Source organism: Gavialis gangeticus, unplaced genomic scaffold (genome assembly GCF_001723915.1).
Source record: "Gavialis gangeticus isolate Ggan-Ray unplaced genomic scaffold, GavGan_comp1, whole genome shotgun sequence".
In the NCBI taxonomy this organism is placed as follows: Eukaryota; Metazoa; Chordata; order Crocodylia; family Gavialidae; genus Gavialis; species Gavialis gangeticus.
Window position 1 is genome coordinate 122,102,211 of NW_017729032.1, and position 15,591 is coordinate 122,117,801.

At 42.9% G+C, this 15,591-nt stretch overlaps 1 protein-coding gene across 1 annotated transcript in view; it reads right to left on the reverse strand.

Annotated features, from left to right (window-relative positions):
- The window catches only part of UGGT2 (UDP-glucose glycoprotein glucosyltransferase 2), a 246,877-nt gene that overhangs the window by 196,640 nt on the left and 34,646 nt on the right, over positions 1-15,591 (reverse strand). The window contains exons 7-8 of the mRNA XM_019524912.1: positions 7,627-7,699; positions 2,867-2,967 (exon numbers count right to left, since the gene is read on the reverse strand). Of these exons, the coding sequence (XP_019380457.1) occupies positions 2,867-2,967; positions 7,627-7,699 (174 nt within the window). The remainder of the gene's footprint in view (positions 1-2,866; positions 2,968-7,626; positions 7,700-15,591) is intronic.

Here is a 15,591-nt window from a genome sequence, read left to right on the forward strand (position 1 = left end):
GGTCAGCTGACTGGAAGGGGGCAGGGCCTGGCCTACATAAACAGCCTAGGCTGAGGCCAAGCAGGCAGTTCCCTGCTAACATCCAAGGGAGAAGGAGCTCTGCTAGAGGCCCCAGGGAGGGCGCACAGGCAAGAGGCCCCAGGGAGGGTGCTCGCTTAAGACCCAAGAGGGGAATTTGGGGGCTTGGCACGGCTACGGTCACCTGAGTCCCGATTGTGAGACAGGGCCCCAGTGCAGGCAGGATTGCGAGGGAAAGCCCCAATCGTGAAAGCAGATTGCAAGGGAAGGCCCCAGTCGCGAGAGCAGGCCCCAGGGAGGGCACGGCCTAGAGAGGCCACAGAGCATCCGCGGAGAACGAGAGCAACTGCGAGGAAGGAGACCCCAGGGAGCCCGTGAGGGCGCGGGCCAGGGTGAGATAACCCCAGGGGACCCGTGAGGGCACAGATAGAAGTGGACTAGACAACGTCCGGTACATCTGCGAGGCTTGGGGTGTGGTATCAGGGGTGGTAGGAGCCACGCATAGCCCCTAAGGCTTTAGTGCACGGAGTCATATCAGACAGGGCACCGACTTGGATACATCAGGGGTACCAAGTCCAAGGGGGCAAAAAGGCAGCCTCCCATAACATTAATAACATCAAAGACGTGGCGGGCGAGAACAAGGGTGCATTGACACCAACTTGGCATGGTAGGGGGCACTAGGAGACATCACGGCCGCTCCTAGGACGCCGCTCGGTGACAGGAATGAATGTGTAACTGAATGTGTCAACACCAACTGCCCCAATGCTGAACACATCAGCACTGACTGCACTTAATACTTATGTACAGTATAAGCTAATTGTGGAGATAACAATGGCAGATGTACACTTATGATAGCTGAAACTGAGGCTGCTGCTGAATGAAGTCATTTATGCAGGGCTGAAAAGGAGAACTCTGATGTGTTTTTATGTGTTCTTTCTGTATGAGCAACAGATGGACAGCTATTTGCTTGGAAGAACAATTCTTACTAGAAAGGAGGAGGATATTTTTTTCTCTTTTACTTTTTGGAGCAGTTTTTTATCAGGAGTTTTACTTTTGATGAGCCATGTTTTTCACACGCAGACCAGGAAAAACACAATTGATATATAAAATACTGTTTCCTTGCCCCTCACTTCAGTAAAAAATGAAACAATCATCCTATCAAGACTGCTATGAGCTGCCATCTTGTTGGCAGGCTTTAAGTTTGTTGATAACAGATGGGGAGAGAAAAAAATGCCTTCAGTCCTGGAAAAGGGTGGCTGTGCTAACAAAACTTACAGTCACAATGTCATGAAGTTTTAATATGGAAAGTAGCTCTTACCCCACAACCACCATGAACAAAAGCCCTGTTTCTCACCACTTTTAGAGTCTTTCAAACAACCTGGATTGTAACTTGCCAAAACAGTGTGCCTCATATGTGGTCGTATAACTTGGGGTGGGCAAGTGGGGAACCAACCAGAATGGTGCTCCCACCCTAGGCGAGTCTGCACCTTGGAAGCAGGAGTAGCCCCAAAGCCTTATTGTTGCACAGACACTTCATTGCTGCTGTGGAAGCAAAATTCAGAGTGGGCAGATCATGCTGTGGTTGCGGCTGCCACAGCTGGAGACAGTTTGTGGAGCAGGTAAGACTCCTGCCACCTCATTCTCAGAACCTTTTCCCCTGCAGCACCCAGCAGCACTCTCTGCCCCCCCACCACACTTGTTATGTCTCTGTTCATATGTACCATACTCCAGCTTTATCAAGCAACTATAATTTTCAATAGAGCTGTCTCATTCTAGCACCAATGGCAGTAAATACTGAACTTTAAAAGGGGAACTCCTTTCCTACTCTAAACTACTCCTTTCTCCTAGTCATAATTTTCTCCCAAACCTTCCTTCTTCACAAATTTCACTCATAAATATAGGAAGATTACAATTTAAAAAAATATCTTTGCTTTGCTTTAAGTCATGTCATATTTAGAAACAATTCTTGCATCTGTAAGTTAAAAGATCTTGTATCAGCTATTACATAAAACTCACTGACCACACTAGTAATGTTGACAAAAAGAAAGCTATGCATTGTTACTGTATAAATTTTACAATCTGGTAGAAAAATTCTATCTTCTAAGTTTTAGAGTCAACTACTATCATTCTTGATAGGTGTAATAAAAGTAATGAAAAGGACACTGTCTTGTGATCTGTTCTTGTGCTGCATTATTAGAAAAAGTAAACAGAAAATCACAATTCTTATAATGATTCATAATCCAAGTCAAACTTCATTTCAACCAGCAGTAACAGGTCATCAGTACAGATGCTGCATAGAAATCAGCATCTATACATCTGTTCCCCTATTCTCATCTATGAAAAAGTTTTTAATAGCTTCACCTTTCATTTGATGGTCTTTTCAAATACATCAGTGAGACTTGCAATAGCCTAACTAAAATCAGAATTTATAAGAAAGTAAAGGAAAGCAAGAGGCTTTACCATGTAATTTGTCTTAAAGCAAAGGATAGGATAAGATATGATCTTCTCCCTGACCTCATATTTAAAAAAAACGCTCAAAAACCAAATTTAACACCTGAGATAAAATTGTGGAGCAGAAAAGACTGGTCAATTTCTTCTATTACTTAAAAACAATAAAGCTGGCTATAGTCTTCTGACATATAAAAATTATTGCAATCTACTTTTAGCTTACTAATTACAAGTCATATCAGAATAATATACAAGCATTTTGCTATTTGAAAAAGTACTAATCATCTGAAAGCTGAATTAAAAAGTAGTTTTGTTACAATAATTATATAGCAATATGGCAAAAAATAAACTAATACTTGTGTTAATTCAACAACAAAGGAAAAATGCATCAAATATATACCTTGTAGTTCCCAGACTTTCAGAAGTTCCATGTTATTAGTACTTTCAATTAGGTACTTTCTGAACTCCTTCAAATTATCCTTAAGATTAGGATACATCTGTCTGGACCAAAATAGCAAAGAAAACAAATTAATCACTTACAAAATCATGTACAGATAAATTATGTTTCTATGCAACAAACAAGGTAGCAAACAAGAATGTAAGAGTTTTAATCCAGTTCTCTAAAAGAGATTAGGATGTGTGCATGGCAATTTAAAGGCTTCACTCTGATAATTAGTAAATATAAGCAACTTATATTGACCATTTCAAGGAAGTCTACAGTTGCTTAGCAAGTATTTGGATCAGGCTTATTATTAATGTTGATGGAATAAATGACTACAAACAGCTCTCATGAGTTCGACATCAAAACAGTAAATAGTTAAATAAGGTTGAAAATGTCATGTACAAAGATCTCAGCCTGCTAAGGTCCTGCTAGAAAACCCCCCACAGCTAAAGCGTTTGAAATGTAACTTACAAAGAAGGATTTCATTTTACCAATAACCCCCATATTCCTTTTCCTTTTGAGTAAAAAGTCTTTATGCCCAACTCCCTTGCATCTGACAATCACATAGATAATATCAAAGATGGTATTAATTGTCCCTTTTTGTGGAAATAAGTTAGTTCAAGTAGACTGGAGGCATTTGTGCTGTTGAAGCTGTTAAAGCTGTGTTCCTTCTTCATTGGATAACACACTGTAAAGGTTCATGTAAACTAAAACAGGTTCTAAAATAATTGTTTGTTCATTAGTTATACATAAACTCTTAAAGGTATTTTAGGCTAGAGGCTTCCCTAATTATTGGGTGTCACAGCAAGAAAAGTGGCTTTACTTTAGGCTTGCGTGAAATGGCAGTTGCTTTTGTAAGGTCTATAAAATCCATATGAGCAGCATGAAAGTTTTGCAAAACAAAGATAAGCAGGAAAATGTTCTGGTGAAATCCGTCTGGTGCTGTCCCAGGTTGAGCCCAACTGCCTGTGCAGCCACTCCCCATAGCCCCACCTGGAGCGGGGCAGGAACAGCTCTGGAGCTCCCCTGCCCCCTGCCCCTGGGACAGAACTGTATGTGGGGGAGCAGGGACAGAAGGGGAATGGGGTGTACCAATGAGCACTGAAGGAAAAGGAGGGGGTACCAAGAATGAGGCATTCTTACCTGATTTGGGGATTTTAAAAAAGTCTCCAACAGCTGTTCCTACCATGTGGTGTGCCCATCCCACTGGAACCAGGGGAAACTGGGAGGCAGGATGCAGCCACCCTTGCAGCATCAAGTCACTGCTCCCTCACTCCTCTTTACAAAATCCTGGATTCTCCTGGGTCCTATGAGGTATGGGCATATTCTGATGGTTTTACTGATAATTGTACTATCTTTGACCTGAAAGTTTAGATCCATATAGGATTGGAATCAGTCTTGAGGAAGGTGTGCTCTGGTCAACAGGATATAGGGTGACCCTAATAAATTCCAGGAAAGGACCCAAAGGATTAAATGCACTAAAGTATCCTTTCTATCAGAGAGCATTTTGTCCAGGACTTATAATACTATCTTCAATCTAAACATCTATGTCAATGCATGTTAAAACAGATATTTTTAGTTAAATGGAAACTGCCAACAGGATTAAACAAAGACAAGCCAGTATTTAAAGGGCTAGATTTGAATTACAGCCTGGAATTCTGAATTCATATGACATGTAGAGCTAAAGTCTGGATAATCCTGGTTTAGGTAGCTAAACATGAAATGTTCTTAATTTTTTAAAAAGATGTAGGGAACAAGAAAGTGAGTGGTTAGATTTCCACAATGATTATAGGCAGGTGTTAACTCAAATTTGATGTCTTCTAGAAGCGTGAGCAGACTATACTCAGCTAATTTATGTTCTGGAAGAAACATGACGCCTTTTAAATATTTTAAATTTAACCTCAGACAATTTTAGTTTAGTACTAGAAATGTTCAGAACTGCTAGGCTTTTGAAATAGTAAATGAAGAGTCCACTGTTAAAAAAACAAAACAGAATATATTATAAAAAAAAGAAAAAGAAAATCCACATTCTGATGCGTCTCCAACTGTGGTTTCTTAACAGCTCAATGTATGGGCTGTTTCCTGACTCTGTGGCACCAGAGGTAACCTGCCACCCAGACTCACCTCTCCTACCTTTCTTGAGGGAAGATTCATTGTCTTCCTTCCACCCCAGTGAAACATACAAGGGACAATCCTCAAAAAATGCAGTGAGAGCAATCTAGGTCACCCAGCACAAGCTGAACCTTCCAGGTTCTTATCATCATGGCACAGTAGATGGCTGGCCACTAAGGGTGCCACATAGGGTCATGTGGTCCATTGTGGTGTGGAAGAGTAGATGACTTTCTGTGACACCCTTAAGAACCAATCCCCATAACTTTCAAGAGTGGTGTACTAGGAAGTATGCTTTGCATTATTCCAATTACAGATCCATGTGTACTCAGTCTATGCACAAGAGACTGCAATCTTTCAATTAGCACTACGCACTGAGGACATGCCCTGGGGGTCACTGCACTTTCCCTCACTGAAGGCACAAAGGGCTTAGTAATTCAGATAATTTACAGTCCTGAACTGTGAATCAAAGACTCCAATGGTACCAAAGCAAAGTCACTGTTGACAGTCTTTTCAATATTTCTGGTTGAGGTTCCTGTTTTTCCCTTGTGACTGATGAGCTGAATTTCAGTGTTCAAGTTCCAGATGGTGATGTCACAGAAGCAGAAGGGATTTGGATCAACATGCAAATGCAGCCACTGTCAGTTGCATCTATTCATATATATTTTTAACTTCCATTTGAATCATGGAGGATTGTCTAGAGCCTGCAGGACATTTCATACATGCAAGGATGTCTTTGGGCATCCTAAGCAGAGAGAGGTAGTAAGCCATATTAGTCAGAAATCACGCAGAAGGCAAGGTAGATTTAAACCTTATAGACCAGGGGGTATAAACTTGGGGTTCGCATACCACCAAGGGTCCTTGGAAAGGGACTAGGGGGTACACGTGGGTGGGCAGGGATGGAGTGCCACCACCCACCATCTCACACCACCACCTCCCAGGAGCAGGGCCGGGGGGGCAAGAAAAGCAGCCTTCCTCTGTGGGCCAGACAGGTGCTGCCTGGCTGGCTGGAGGCTGGGTGGGGAGCTTACACCACCACCCCGCACCGCCAACATATGCAAGCTCTCCTTTCACCCCACTCCACATCCAGCCACTGCCACCCCCTCCCCATTCTGCCAGAAGCGTACCCAGAAGGGGTACACTCCTTAAAAAAGGTTGAAAACCCCAGTTATAGACAAACCAAATCAGATATTCATAACACAAGCTTTCATAAGTAGCATGAAGTAAGCCTGAAGTATGAAAGCTCATACTATGCACCTCTGATTTTGTTAGTCTGTAAGGTGCAAATATACCCTGGTTTCAGTCATCCTGGCCACCCGTGGAAATTCATATTTCATTTGGTAGTGTTTACCAAAAACAGTTCTTTTTGTCATATTGACTTGCAATGCAGAAATGCTTCCATGTATTAGAAGACGTTTGCGCCATTTTTGCTGAGGACAGAAGAAAATAGCTTCTCCTTGCACATTGTAGTCACCTTCTTCTGAGATCACAAGACCAGGATTCAGATGCAGGATTCATCCCTCCATTCCAGCCCCTTAAGATTCTCCTGCAAGACCCTACAGCCAGAGACCTCTTGATTTCCAACCCTGTGACTACAAAAGTACGCATAAAACCTCTGCAAGATGATGGATACAGAGAAAGATGAGATGACATCTCAGGACCAAATGAGCAGCTAAGCAATGCCATGTAGAAGGGCAGATTCTTGACAAGGCAGACCCACACGGGAGTGCCACCACAGATAGGGCCACAGTAACTTCTTGAAAAGCAATACAAACAGAACTAAAGATCCCTGGGCACTGCTGTGACAATCTGACTACATTAGGCAAGACAGTAAAAGATGGAGGCTCAGAATTACAAAGGTACAGATGTTATTAGCAGCTTTAAGTTGTATTGTAACTGACATCTCAACAAGAATTACTACAAACAAGTTCACACTTTCCAAAAAATAAATGTGTCACCAGATGAACAAAATAAGTCACACGGGGAGCAGAACACATGGCCAAAATTTGTGATTCATCTCACATAACTGGAAGCACTATTGATTTATCCCACAGTAGCATCTCTACCAGCTGCAGATATCAAATGAGCTGATCAAAAAAGAGCTGGGTGCACCCTATGTTCCTCTGCATGGCTCCATAAGTCTGTTAATCACCTCAGGGATCAACTATTCGTAATCTGACATATGGGTTCAACTACTTGTATTTTGAAAGTTCTCATTCTACTGCAAATAAATTGAAAATGAAAGACCAGTTTCCCTAATGTTTTATTACCGTAACAACTGTATATTTTTAGTTCTATTGCTATTCTAATTTTTGCCCAACTTCAGGAATAAGATTTGATCATAATTCCAAGAGTATTTCTTCTGAAAGTTGATCCAACTGCATTTTTATTTTTTCTTCTACATAAGCCAAGAGTATGTGAATGTTACCACCAGAGGAAAGAATTGATCTTGGCACTTTTTAAAGTTAGAGTAAAGTGCACATAAAAGACTTAAATTAGAATTTTAACCAATTTTGAGCTAATTGCTAAAACAGATTTTTAGATCAGATGTCTTTTAAACTTCTATTCAAAACAACTCCAGAAATCAATTAAAACTAAGGTCAACTCACCTTAGCTTACCAAAGATAAATCCTTGTACTTCATTTTCCTCATCACCTTCCTCTTCTGTTGTGTCATTTGTTGCTGAACACAAAGTGCGCACATACAACACAAAGTAAAAAAATAACTAAAAAAACTATTAAATAAAACCCTGGCATCAAAAGCAAAGTGTAAACATTCCTAGTGTGATTCCTGATAGATTCATTTCTGTTGTTTCTTATTTTGGTGGCAAAATGGCTTCCTTGACAAAACTTTGTGAGCTTTCAGTTTTACTCTTAATTTAAAAAAAAAATAATTTTAAAGTACTTACATCTTCAATGTTTAAAAAAAAAAGTTAAAAATAATATAATTAATAGCCTCACTTCACAAAATGGGTTTTCATTAGTTTGAGTTGCTGCTAGTAATAAATAATGCTGGGTTCTATGCTTTAAAAATATGTGACTTCTCCTTCCTATCTTGAATTTCTCCTAATTTACTTTATTACTCACAAATAATTGATAATACTATCTCCATTATTTTTAGGCCTGCTCCACACTATAAACTTTCCAGTCTTGACAGCATATCAGCAATAGATTCAGCTATGCACAGTTGAATAGCAAGAGTTAAATCATGATAAAACAATATTCAGCACTCTTTCAGAAAACTCTAATTAAAAGCCTCAATTTTAACAATGCTATTGTATATGGGTCATTCCCTCTATATAGTTGCAGCTGGGGGTTCGCGTACCACCAGGGGTACTTGGAAAGGGACTAGGGGGTACACGTGGGTGGGCAGGGATGGAGTGCCACCACCCACCATCTCACACCACCACCTCCCAGGAGCAGGGCCAGGGGGGCAAGAGAAGCAGCCTTCCTCTGTGGGCCAGACAGGTGCTGCCTGGCTGGCTGGAGGCTGGGTGGGGAGCTTACACCACCACCCCGCACCGCCAACATATGCAAGCTCTCCTTTCACCCCACTCCACATCCAGCCACTGCCACCCCCTCCCCATTCTGCCAGAAGCGTACCCAGAAGGGGTACACTCCTTAAAAAAGGTTGAAAACCCCAGTTATAGACAAACCAAATCAGATATTCATAACACAAGCTTTCATAAGTAGCATGAAGTAAGCCTGAAGTATGAAAGCTCATACTATGCACCTCTGATTTTGATTATATATATAATGAGTAATAATTTTTCTAGGCCTCTTATAGTCATACTTCTAGAAGTCTATGTAAGAGCTTTTATGATTCTAGGATTTTCAGCCATTACCTCTAACAAGCTAACAAGGTGATTGTCTTAGCTGGAGGGCCACTTAATAAGTTTTAGAGACCTGTCGAGGCCCACATCCTTCTCTCTCTCACTTCGCTCCTCTGTTTCTCTCTCCTCTTTTTTCTCTTTCTGTTTCTCTCTTTTCACTCTTCTCTTCTCTCTGTCTCTCTTTCCTCTTTTCTTCTCTGTCTCACTTCTCTTTTCTCTTCTCTGCTCTCTCCCTTTTCTGTCTTCTCTTTTTTCTCTTCTCCGCTCTTCTCTCTCTCTCTCTCTCTTTTCTCTGTTCCTTCCTTCTCTCTTCTCAGTGTCTCTCTCCCCCTCTTTCTCTCCCTCCCCTTCTGTCCAGAGCCTGGCTGAAGCTGTAGTTTGCCAGGAGCCTCAAAGCTCAGCTGTGGACCCAGGAAGGAGCTTTGCTGCACCAGGCAGGTGACAGTGTCAGAACCTGCTGGCAGTGTCACAGCTAATGCCCGGTGTGGCAGAAGCTCCTGCCTGCATCAACAGCTGAGCATCGGAGCTCTTGGAGAACTACAGCTCTCGCCGGGTGGGGAGACAGAGACAGAGACACCACTGTCTGCCCCGTGTGGCAAAAGCTCCTGCCTGGGTCCATGGCTAATACTGCTAGCAGGTTCCAGGTCGGGGCTCCGGATGGGATATTCCACCACAGCAGCAGGGTGGCGGGTCAGCTGTGGATGCAACTAGCAGGTTCTGCATCAAGGCTCCTGAACCTGCCCACAGCATCCACAGCTGATGCTGCTGCCCACCTGCTGGGGAGGAAGCCACGCCTGGGTCCACAGTTCATGTCTGATGCTGTTGGGTGGAAGCAGTTCCACCTCCCCAGCACCACACAGTAGCTCCAGCCACCAGCCACCCATGGGCCAGATCCAATAAGTGGGCAGTTGTCTACCTGCGGGCCAAATCAAATCTGTTGGTGAATCAGATCCAGTCCACAGGCTATATTTTGCCCACCCCTGCTAAAGACACTTAACACACCTGTGGGTAAGGCAATCCGTCATTTAAACAGAACAAATAGCAATACACTAACTCCTTGATTATCCAAAACCAGAAATCCTGAACCAGGGTGTCATGGCAACCTGGGGTGCCACAAAACATCTTTTTAAGAGTGGTGCTGGGTGCCTGGGCAACAATAGCACCATTAGGTGTATAAACACTTACACATGATTCACAAGATAAACCCAGAGATTTCAAATAGGAATCCATGGTATCAAAATAATTCTGACCTGTTGTGGTTTTTCTGAATTTTCTGCAACAAAATTGATCTATTATTTTCTGTAGTCAATAAATGAGTTAAAACTAAAAGCTAGCATTTTCCAAGGCATTTCATTAAACCATGATCTTAATGGGGAGGGGGAGGGGGCATGAGTCTAACAAGGAGTGCTACGAGTCTGAAAAGGTTGAGAACCACTGTCCTAATTTCATTAGCACCTGCCAAAAATACATTAAAAAAACTGGTAGCCCTGGAGTTATTTTGTAACCATGAGGGTCCAGGGAAAATGCAAGCAGCAAGGACTTTTGATGGCAATACCTTTTGTTGGACCAACTGTATAGTTGGGAGGGACATAAACAAGTTTTCAGGTATCACTCTACCCTTTCTCAGGTCTCCTCCAGTATGGCATTACCTAAAAACTTGTCTATGTCCCTCTTAACTATACAGTTGGTCTATTAGAAGACATCACCCACAAAAATCCTTGCCTCTTGCATTTCATTCTCACTAAAATTGCTTGGATAAGTAAAGCCATAGCTTCTTTTTAAGAATCATACATGCTACCATAATATATAATGTAAAATCATACCAATGCTTAGTAGTGTATATATTAAAAATAAAAGTTGAGAACAACTTATCAATTTCAGTACTGTATTAAATAAAGCTTAAAAGGAGAACAGTGTATTATACTTTATCAACAGTTACAAGTTAGTAAAACAAAGTTGCCATTTAGATAATAAAGGTTTTGTAAGCAAGGATGTACTGAAGTCATTTGCCAGACCTCACCGATATTAATATTAAAGCCTATTTAAGTCAATTTAAGCATGCCAACTAATTTAAGCAGGAACAATCTAATTTCAGTTTTTTGCATTTTATTACGGCTCATTACATTATGAGCATGCTCTCAGCCTTTGCTCTGCTGTTTGCACCTCATTAAGGCTCATTACATTCATACCAAGAACACCTTTCCTCTCACAGCAGCTTGCAAACTGACAAAATGCATCCAATTCAGGACTGCTAATAACCCAGTATTGTCAATAGTCAACACAGGGTTAATTACCCATGGCACTTGTTTTCTCAGCCTTAAAAGAAAGTTTATTTTCATTTAATCTTTTCCTCAATAACATTACAAAACACCTACCACAAGCAAGCCAAGATAACATTTTAGAAGGGTCTTTCTTAAATTTTGCTACTCTAAAGAATAAGATCTCAATACCAATCCTGGGGCAAGCACCTCTTCCTCTAGAAAAGACTAAATAAAGGGTTTTTTTCAATATGTCTTAAGTGTCATCAAATCTGGGCTCTGACAAACAAAGAAAGGAAGAGAATTCAGCAACAATGGATCCTTCTAGCAGGAATGAACTCTATTACCTCTGCTGTTCACAAATAGAAGGGTTCTGACAGTCTGAGTACTTCAAATGATCTCAGATGTTCTGATAAAAAGCAAATCTCTCCAACAGTCAAAATCCAAACAGTTTAGAGATCAGGATAAACACACCTTCAACTTTCCCCACAAACAAGCAATCAGTGGCCAGCAGCTATAGGTTTAATGTATTCTGTATGAACATAAATGATCAATGGCCTGGGGGATAGGCCTTATGAAGATCGACTTAAGGATCTGGGTTTGTTTAGTATGAGTAAAAGAAGGCTGAGGGGTAACTTGATACCTGCCTACAAATATATCAAGGGAGAACACCAGGATCTGGAAGCGCAACGTTTCAGAAAATCATCCCCTGGGAGAACAAGGACCAATGAGCACAAGTTAGTCGAGGAAAAGTTTAGGCTAGACAAGAGAAAAACTTATTTTCTGTACAGGTAACCAAAATCTGGAATGCACTTTCAGCAGAGGTAGTGCAGTTGCCATCCCTGGTGGTGCTCAAGAGGAGGCTGGACAAGCACCTTGTTGAGCTCGTTTGAGGCCATTACCTCTTGTCCATGGCAGGGGACTGGACTTGATGATCTTACAGGTCCCTTCCGGTCCTTCTTTCTATGTGTGACAGCTGAAAATTATGTCTGTGTGATAAAGGTGCTTGCTGAAGGCTCTATGAAGATTAGACCAAGTGTTTTTCTGTCATTTGTTTAGATATTAAGCTATATGTTGTTGCTAAGAGCTTAATTAAAGTTTAAGATGTAGTAAGGCCTTGTATAAAGTAGGCCTAGTAAATTCAGCTAAGCCTTGAAGTAGTAAGGCCCTGTGGCGTAGTTAAAATTAACCTTATCAAAAGAATGCAAGGCTTGTACTGCTATTGGTCAGTCTAAAGACAGTTGAATTAAAAAGAATCTGAATGGCTGTAAGTTATCAGCATAGCTCAGAAGTTATAAATTGGCTGGCACATCCAGAAATCATTCAGAAGGAAGATACATCTCTGTGAAAGGGACTAATTAGCTGTTGACCTGGATCAGTGGGCCCATGGATCTCAAGGAACCCAAGGACTGAACACCAAGGTCCTTCCCGGTACCTCTCAGACAGCGCTGACTGGGGATGCCTGATTCGCTGAGCTTTGCAGAAGACAAACATATCATACATCAGGCATCAGAGGGGACTGCCGGTAAGTTGCCGACGCGAATTATTATCGTCTGTCATTATCTGTCTTAGTATACTACATGCAGTCGTGTTTTTGTTAAGTTAATAAACCTTTCTTACCTTTCTACCCTCAACCATACTCTCAATCCCGAACCCTCCACAGGCGGCTGGGACATAAAGTGGGTCACGAATAGGATTGAGAGACTCTGGTCCGGAGAGAAAGGTCGGAATGGAGAGAGTTGTGTGGGCCCTGTTGGTGGCTTTGCTTAAGGAAGTAACAGGGATAGAGAATCCCGGGTGGGATAGAGATAGGTTGAGACCTGCCTGAAGTGACCCAGGAACTGTACTCGATCATTGGGCTATGTTTGCTACTGCTGCCTGGGGTAAGCCCAAGAAGGGATGCCTGTCATGGCTGCTGGCCACATGCCTGTGGTTAGGGGCCGAAGAGAATTCTTGGCTCCAGGAAAAGGTCACCTGGCTGAGTAAGGAGTTAGAAGACCTGAGAGATTCCAACAGCGTGGCATGTGAGACAGCACAAGCTGCTCAGAGCCTCTTAGAAACATTGGAAGAGAGGGAAGAAAAATTAATGATCGTGTGCATGGCCACTTCCCTCCAGAAGAGGGCGCAGTTAGCACAGGCTGTGGAGCCATCCTTCCACAAGGTGCGGCAGTGTTTGTATGGAGAGAAACTGCAAGTTGAGCTCTGAGAAGATCAAGGGGAGATTAATAGAAAGGAAGAAATTGATGACCAGCCTGGTGCTGAACCACCCCCGTATGTCCCTGCCCAGAGGGGGGAAGCTAACCAGGTCTTCCCCGTGGTGGTAACCCGTTCAGAGCCACAAGGAGGGAATCCCCAAACAGAGCTATGTTCCTTAACCCGTGCAGAAATTTGAGATATACAGAAACAGCAGAAGTCCAAGCCGGGAGAGCCAGTGATAGACTGGCTAGTTTGAATGTATAGTGAAGGGGCATCCACTATTTCAGTGAGTAGGGCCAAAGCCGCACAAATTGTTATGCACCCTGAGATCCAGTTAAATCAGTTTGCAGGAGGTGATGAAAATGTTACTTTGTTTTCTGCTGCGCTCCAAACAACTGCAGCCAGTTATGGTAATATAGAAGAAGAGCTTAACCCGCCCGTCGGGCATGGGCCAATTTAGAAGAGGCTGTCCACTGCTTGTATCAGTTAGCACTAACTGAAATCATTCATGCAGCAGTTTGGACTCGCACACCAGATGCAGAAGTTGTGACAGAACCGTTGTAGAGGAGGTTTTGCTGATGAGCACCAGCAGAGTGCACCTCAGCCCTGTTGGCCTTTGAGCCAAAGGCAGTGAATCACCTGGTAAGAGATGAGATCCAGTGATTAGTGCAGCTTTTACCCATTTTGCAGAAGCCAGGGCTGGCTAAGCCTATGAAAACCGCCAAGGCCATGGCAGTGGCCTCAGCAAAAGACAAACCCCCTGACCCCCACGAATTGCTAGAAAAAGCTGGGGAAGGCCAGCCCAACACTCCACTAGTGAAAAGACTTGTTAGCTGCCAGTTTCAATAAGGTGCAAATTGATAGATTGCCCGCCTATGTTTTGCGAGGGCTGCAGGCTAAACACTGCAGTGAAAAAGCAAGGCTAAAAGCGGAGCCGTATACATCACCAGCAGGGTCACCAGAGGGATTCTCTGCTCTGAGGGCAGAACCGTCAACATTTTCCCAGGCACATGCGGGGCTGTCAGCCTTTACCCTCTCCCTGCCCCCCCCCAATTATGTAGTCTAGAAAGCCCAGCCGGCCCAAATCCCAATGAAAGGGGCCACAATGGGGGCAATAGCAGGCCGGGGACCGGTATCTAAAGTTAATATTGTCCCCTTAATTCAGAAAACTGTACAGATTAAATTAAGTAAAAGTGAAAAGTCAATTGATATACTATTAGACACAGGTGCCCAGATTTGCATTTTAGATTCAGCAGATTGGAAGGGGGAGAAAGGAACCCCTTATCAAGTAATTAGAGTTGGATGTATCAGATGACCAGGACATCTAGTCTGAGCAACCTTCGCGTTACCTAATGGCTCTAAGGTGACAGTGGCAGCAGTAATACTTAAAGGGGGACCATGCTTACTGGGACTTAATGTACTAAGAGAACAGTGGCTTGCCATTAAGCAAGAGAATTGGCAGTTTGGGTGCACAGTGCCTCACTGAGAACCAAAAGAAACAGCTATAACAGCTGTAACTCGATGTAGCATGATCCCACTAACCCTGCCTCCCATGAAAGCACTACACTGACCCCAGTATTGAACCCCCCCCAAGGCCACCCAACCTATCCAGTGTATTATAAGCCAGTAGTTAGAAGATGAGACTATTATCCAAACCCACTCTCCATACAACAATCCAGTGTGGCCAGTGCGCAAGCCAAATGGAGGGTGGCAACTGACTATTGACTTCAAGCTTTGAATGCTAATACTGACCCCTTGACAGCTGCCGTTCCATCACTACCAGCCTTAACAGAAAGCATCCGGTGTTATGGGCCTGTGTAGATAGAATCCGTTGATATCAAGGACATGCTTTTTGCTATTCCCATCCATGAGAGTCACTGGCCAGTATTTACTTTCACGTGGATAGGGCAGCAGTATACCTACACCGTGTTGCCCCAGAGGTGGATACACAGCCCCACCCTGGCTCATGGGGTTCTAGCTACAATAGTTCATGAAGTCCAAGAAAAGTACCCTGACGTACACATGTGGCAGTATATAGATGACATCATGGTGGGCAGTCAAAACAAAGAGGCTGCCACCAAGGCCTTTGAATCATTAAAAGAGGAAGTGTGTACCTTCAGATTCACACTGTCTGAATGGAAAATGCAAGAAGTAGGGCACAGGTATGAATCTCTAAGAATAGAATGGCAGAATGGGGGGCCCATAATACCAACTGAAGGGCTGTGAAGTATAGTAGAGACCCTGACTCCCACTAATATGAAAGAACTGCAGGCCCAATTGGGAGCACT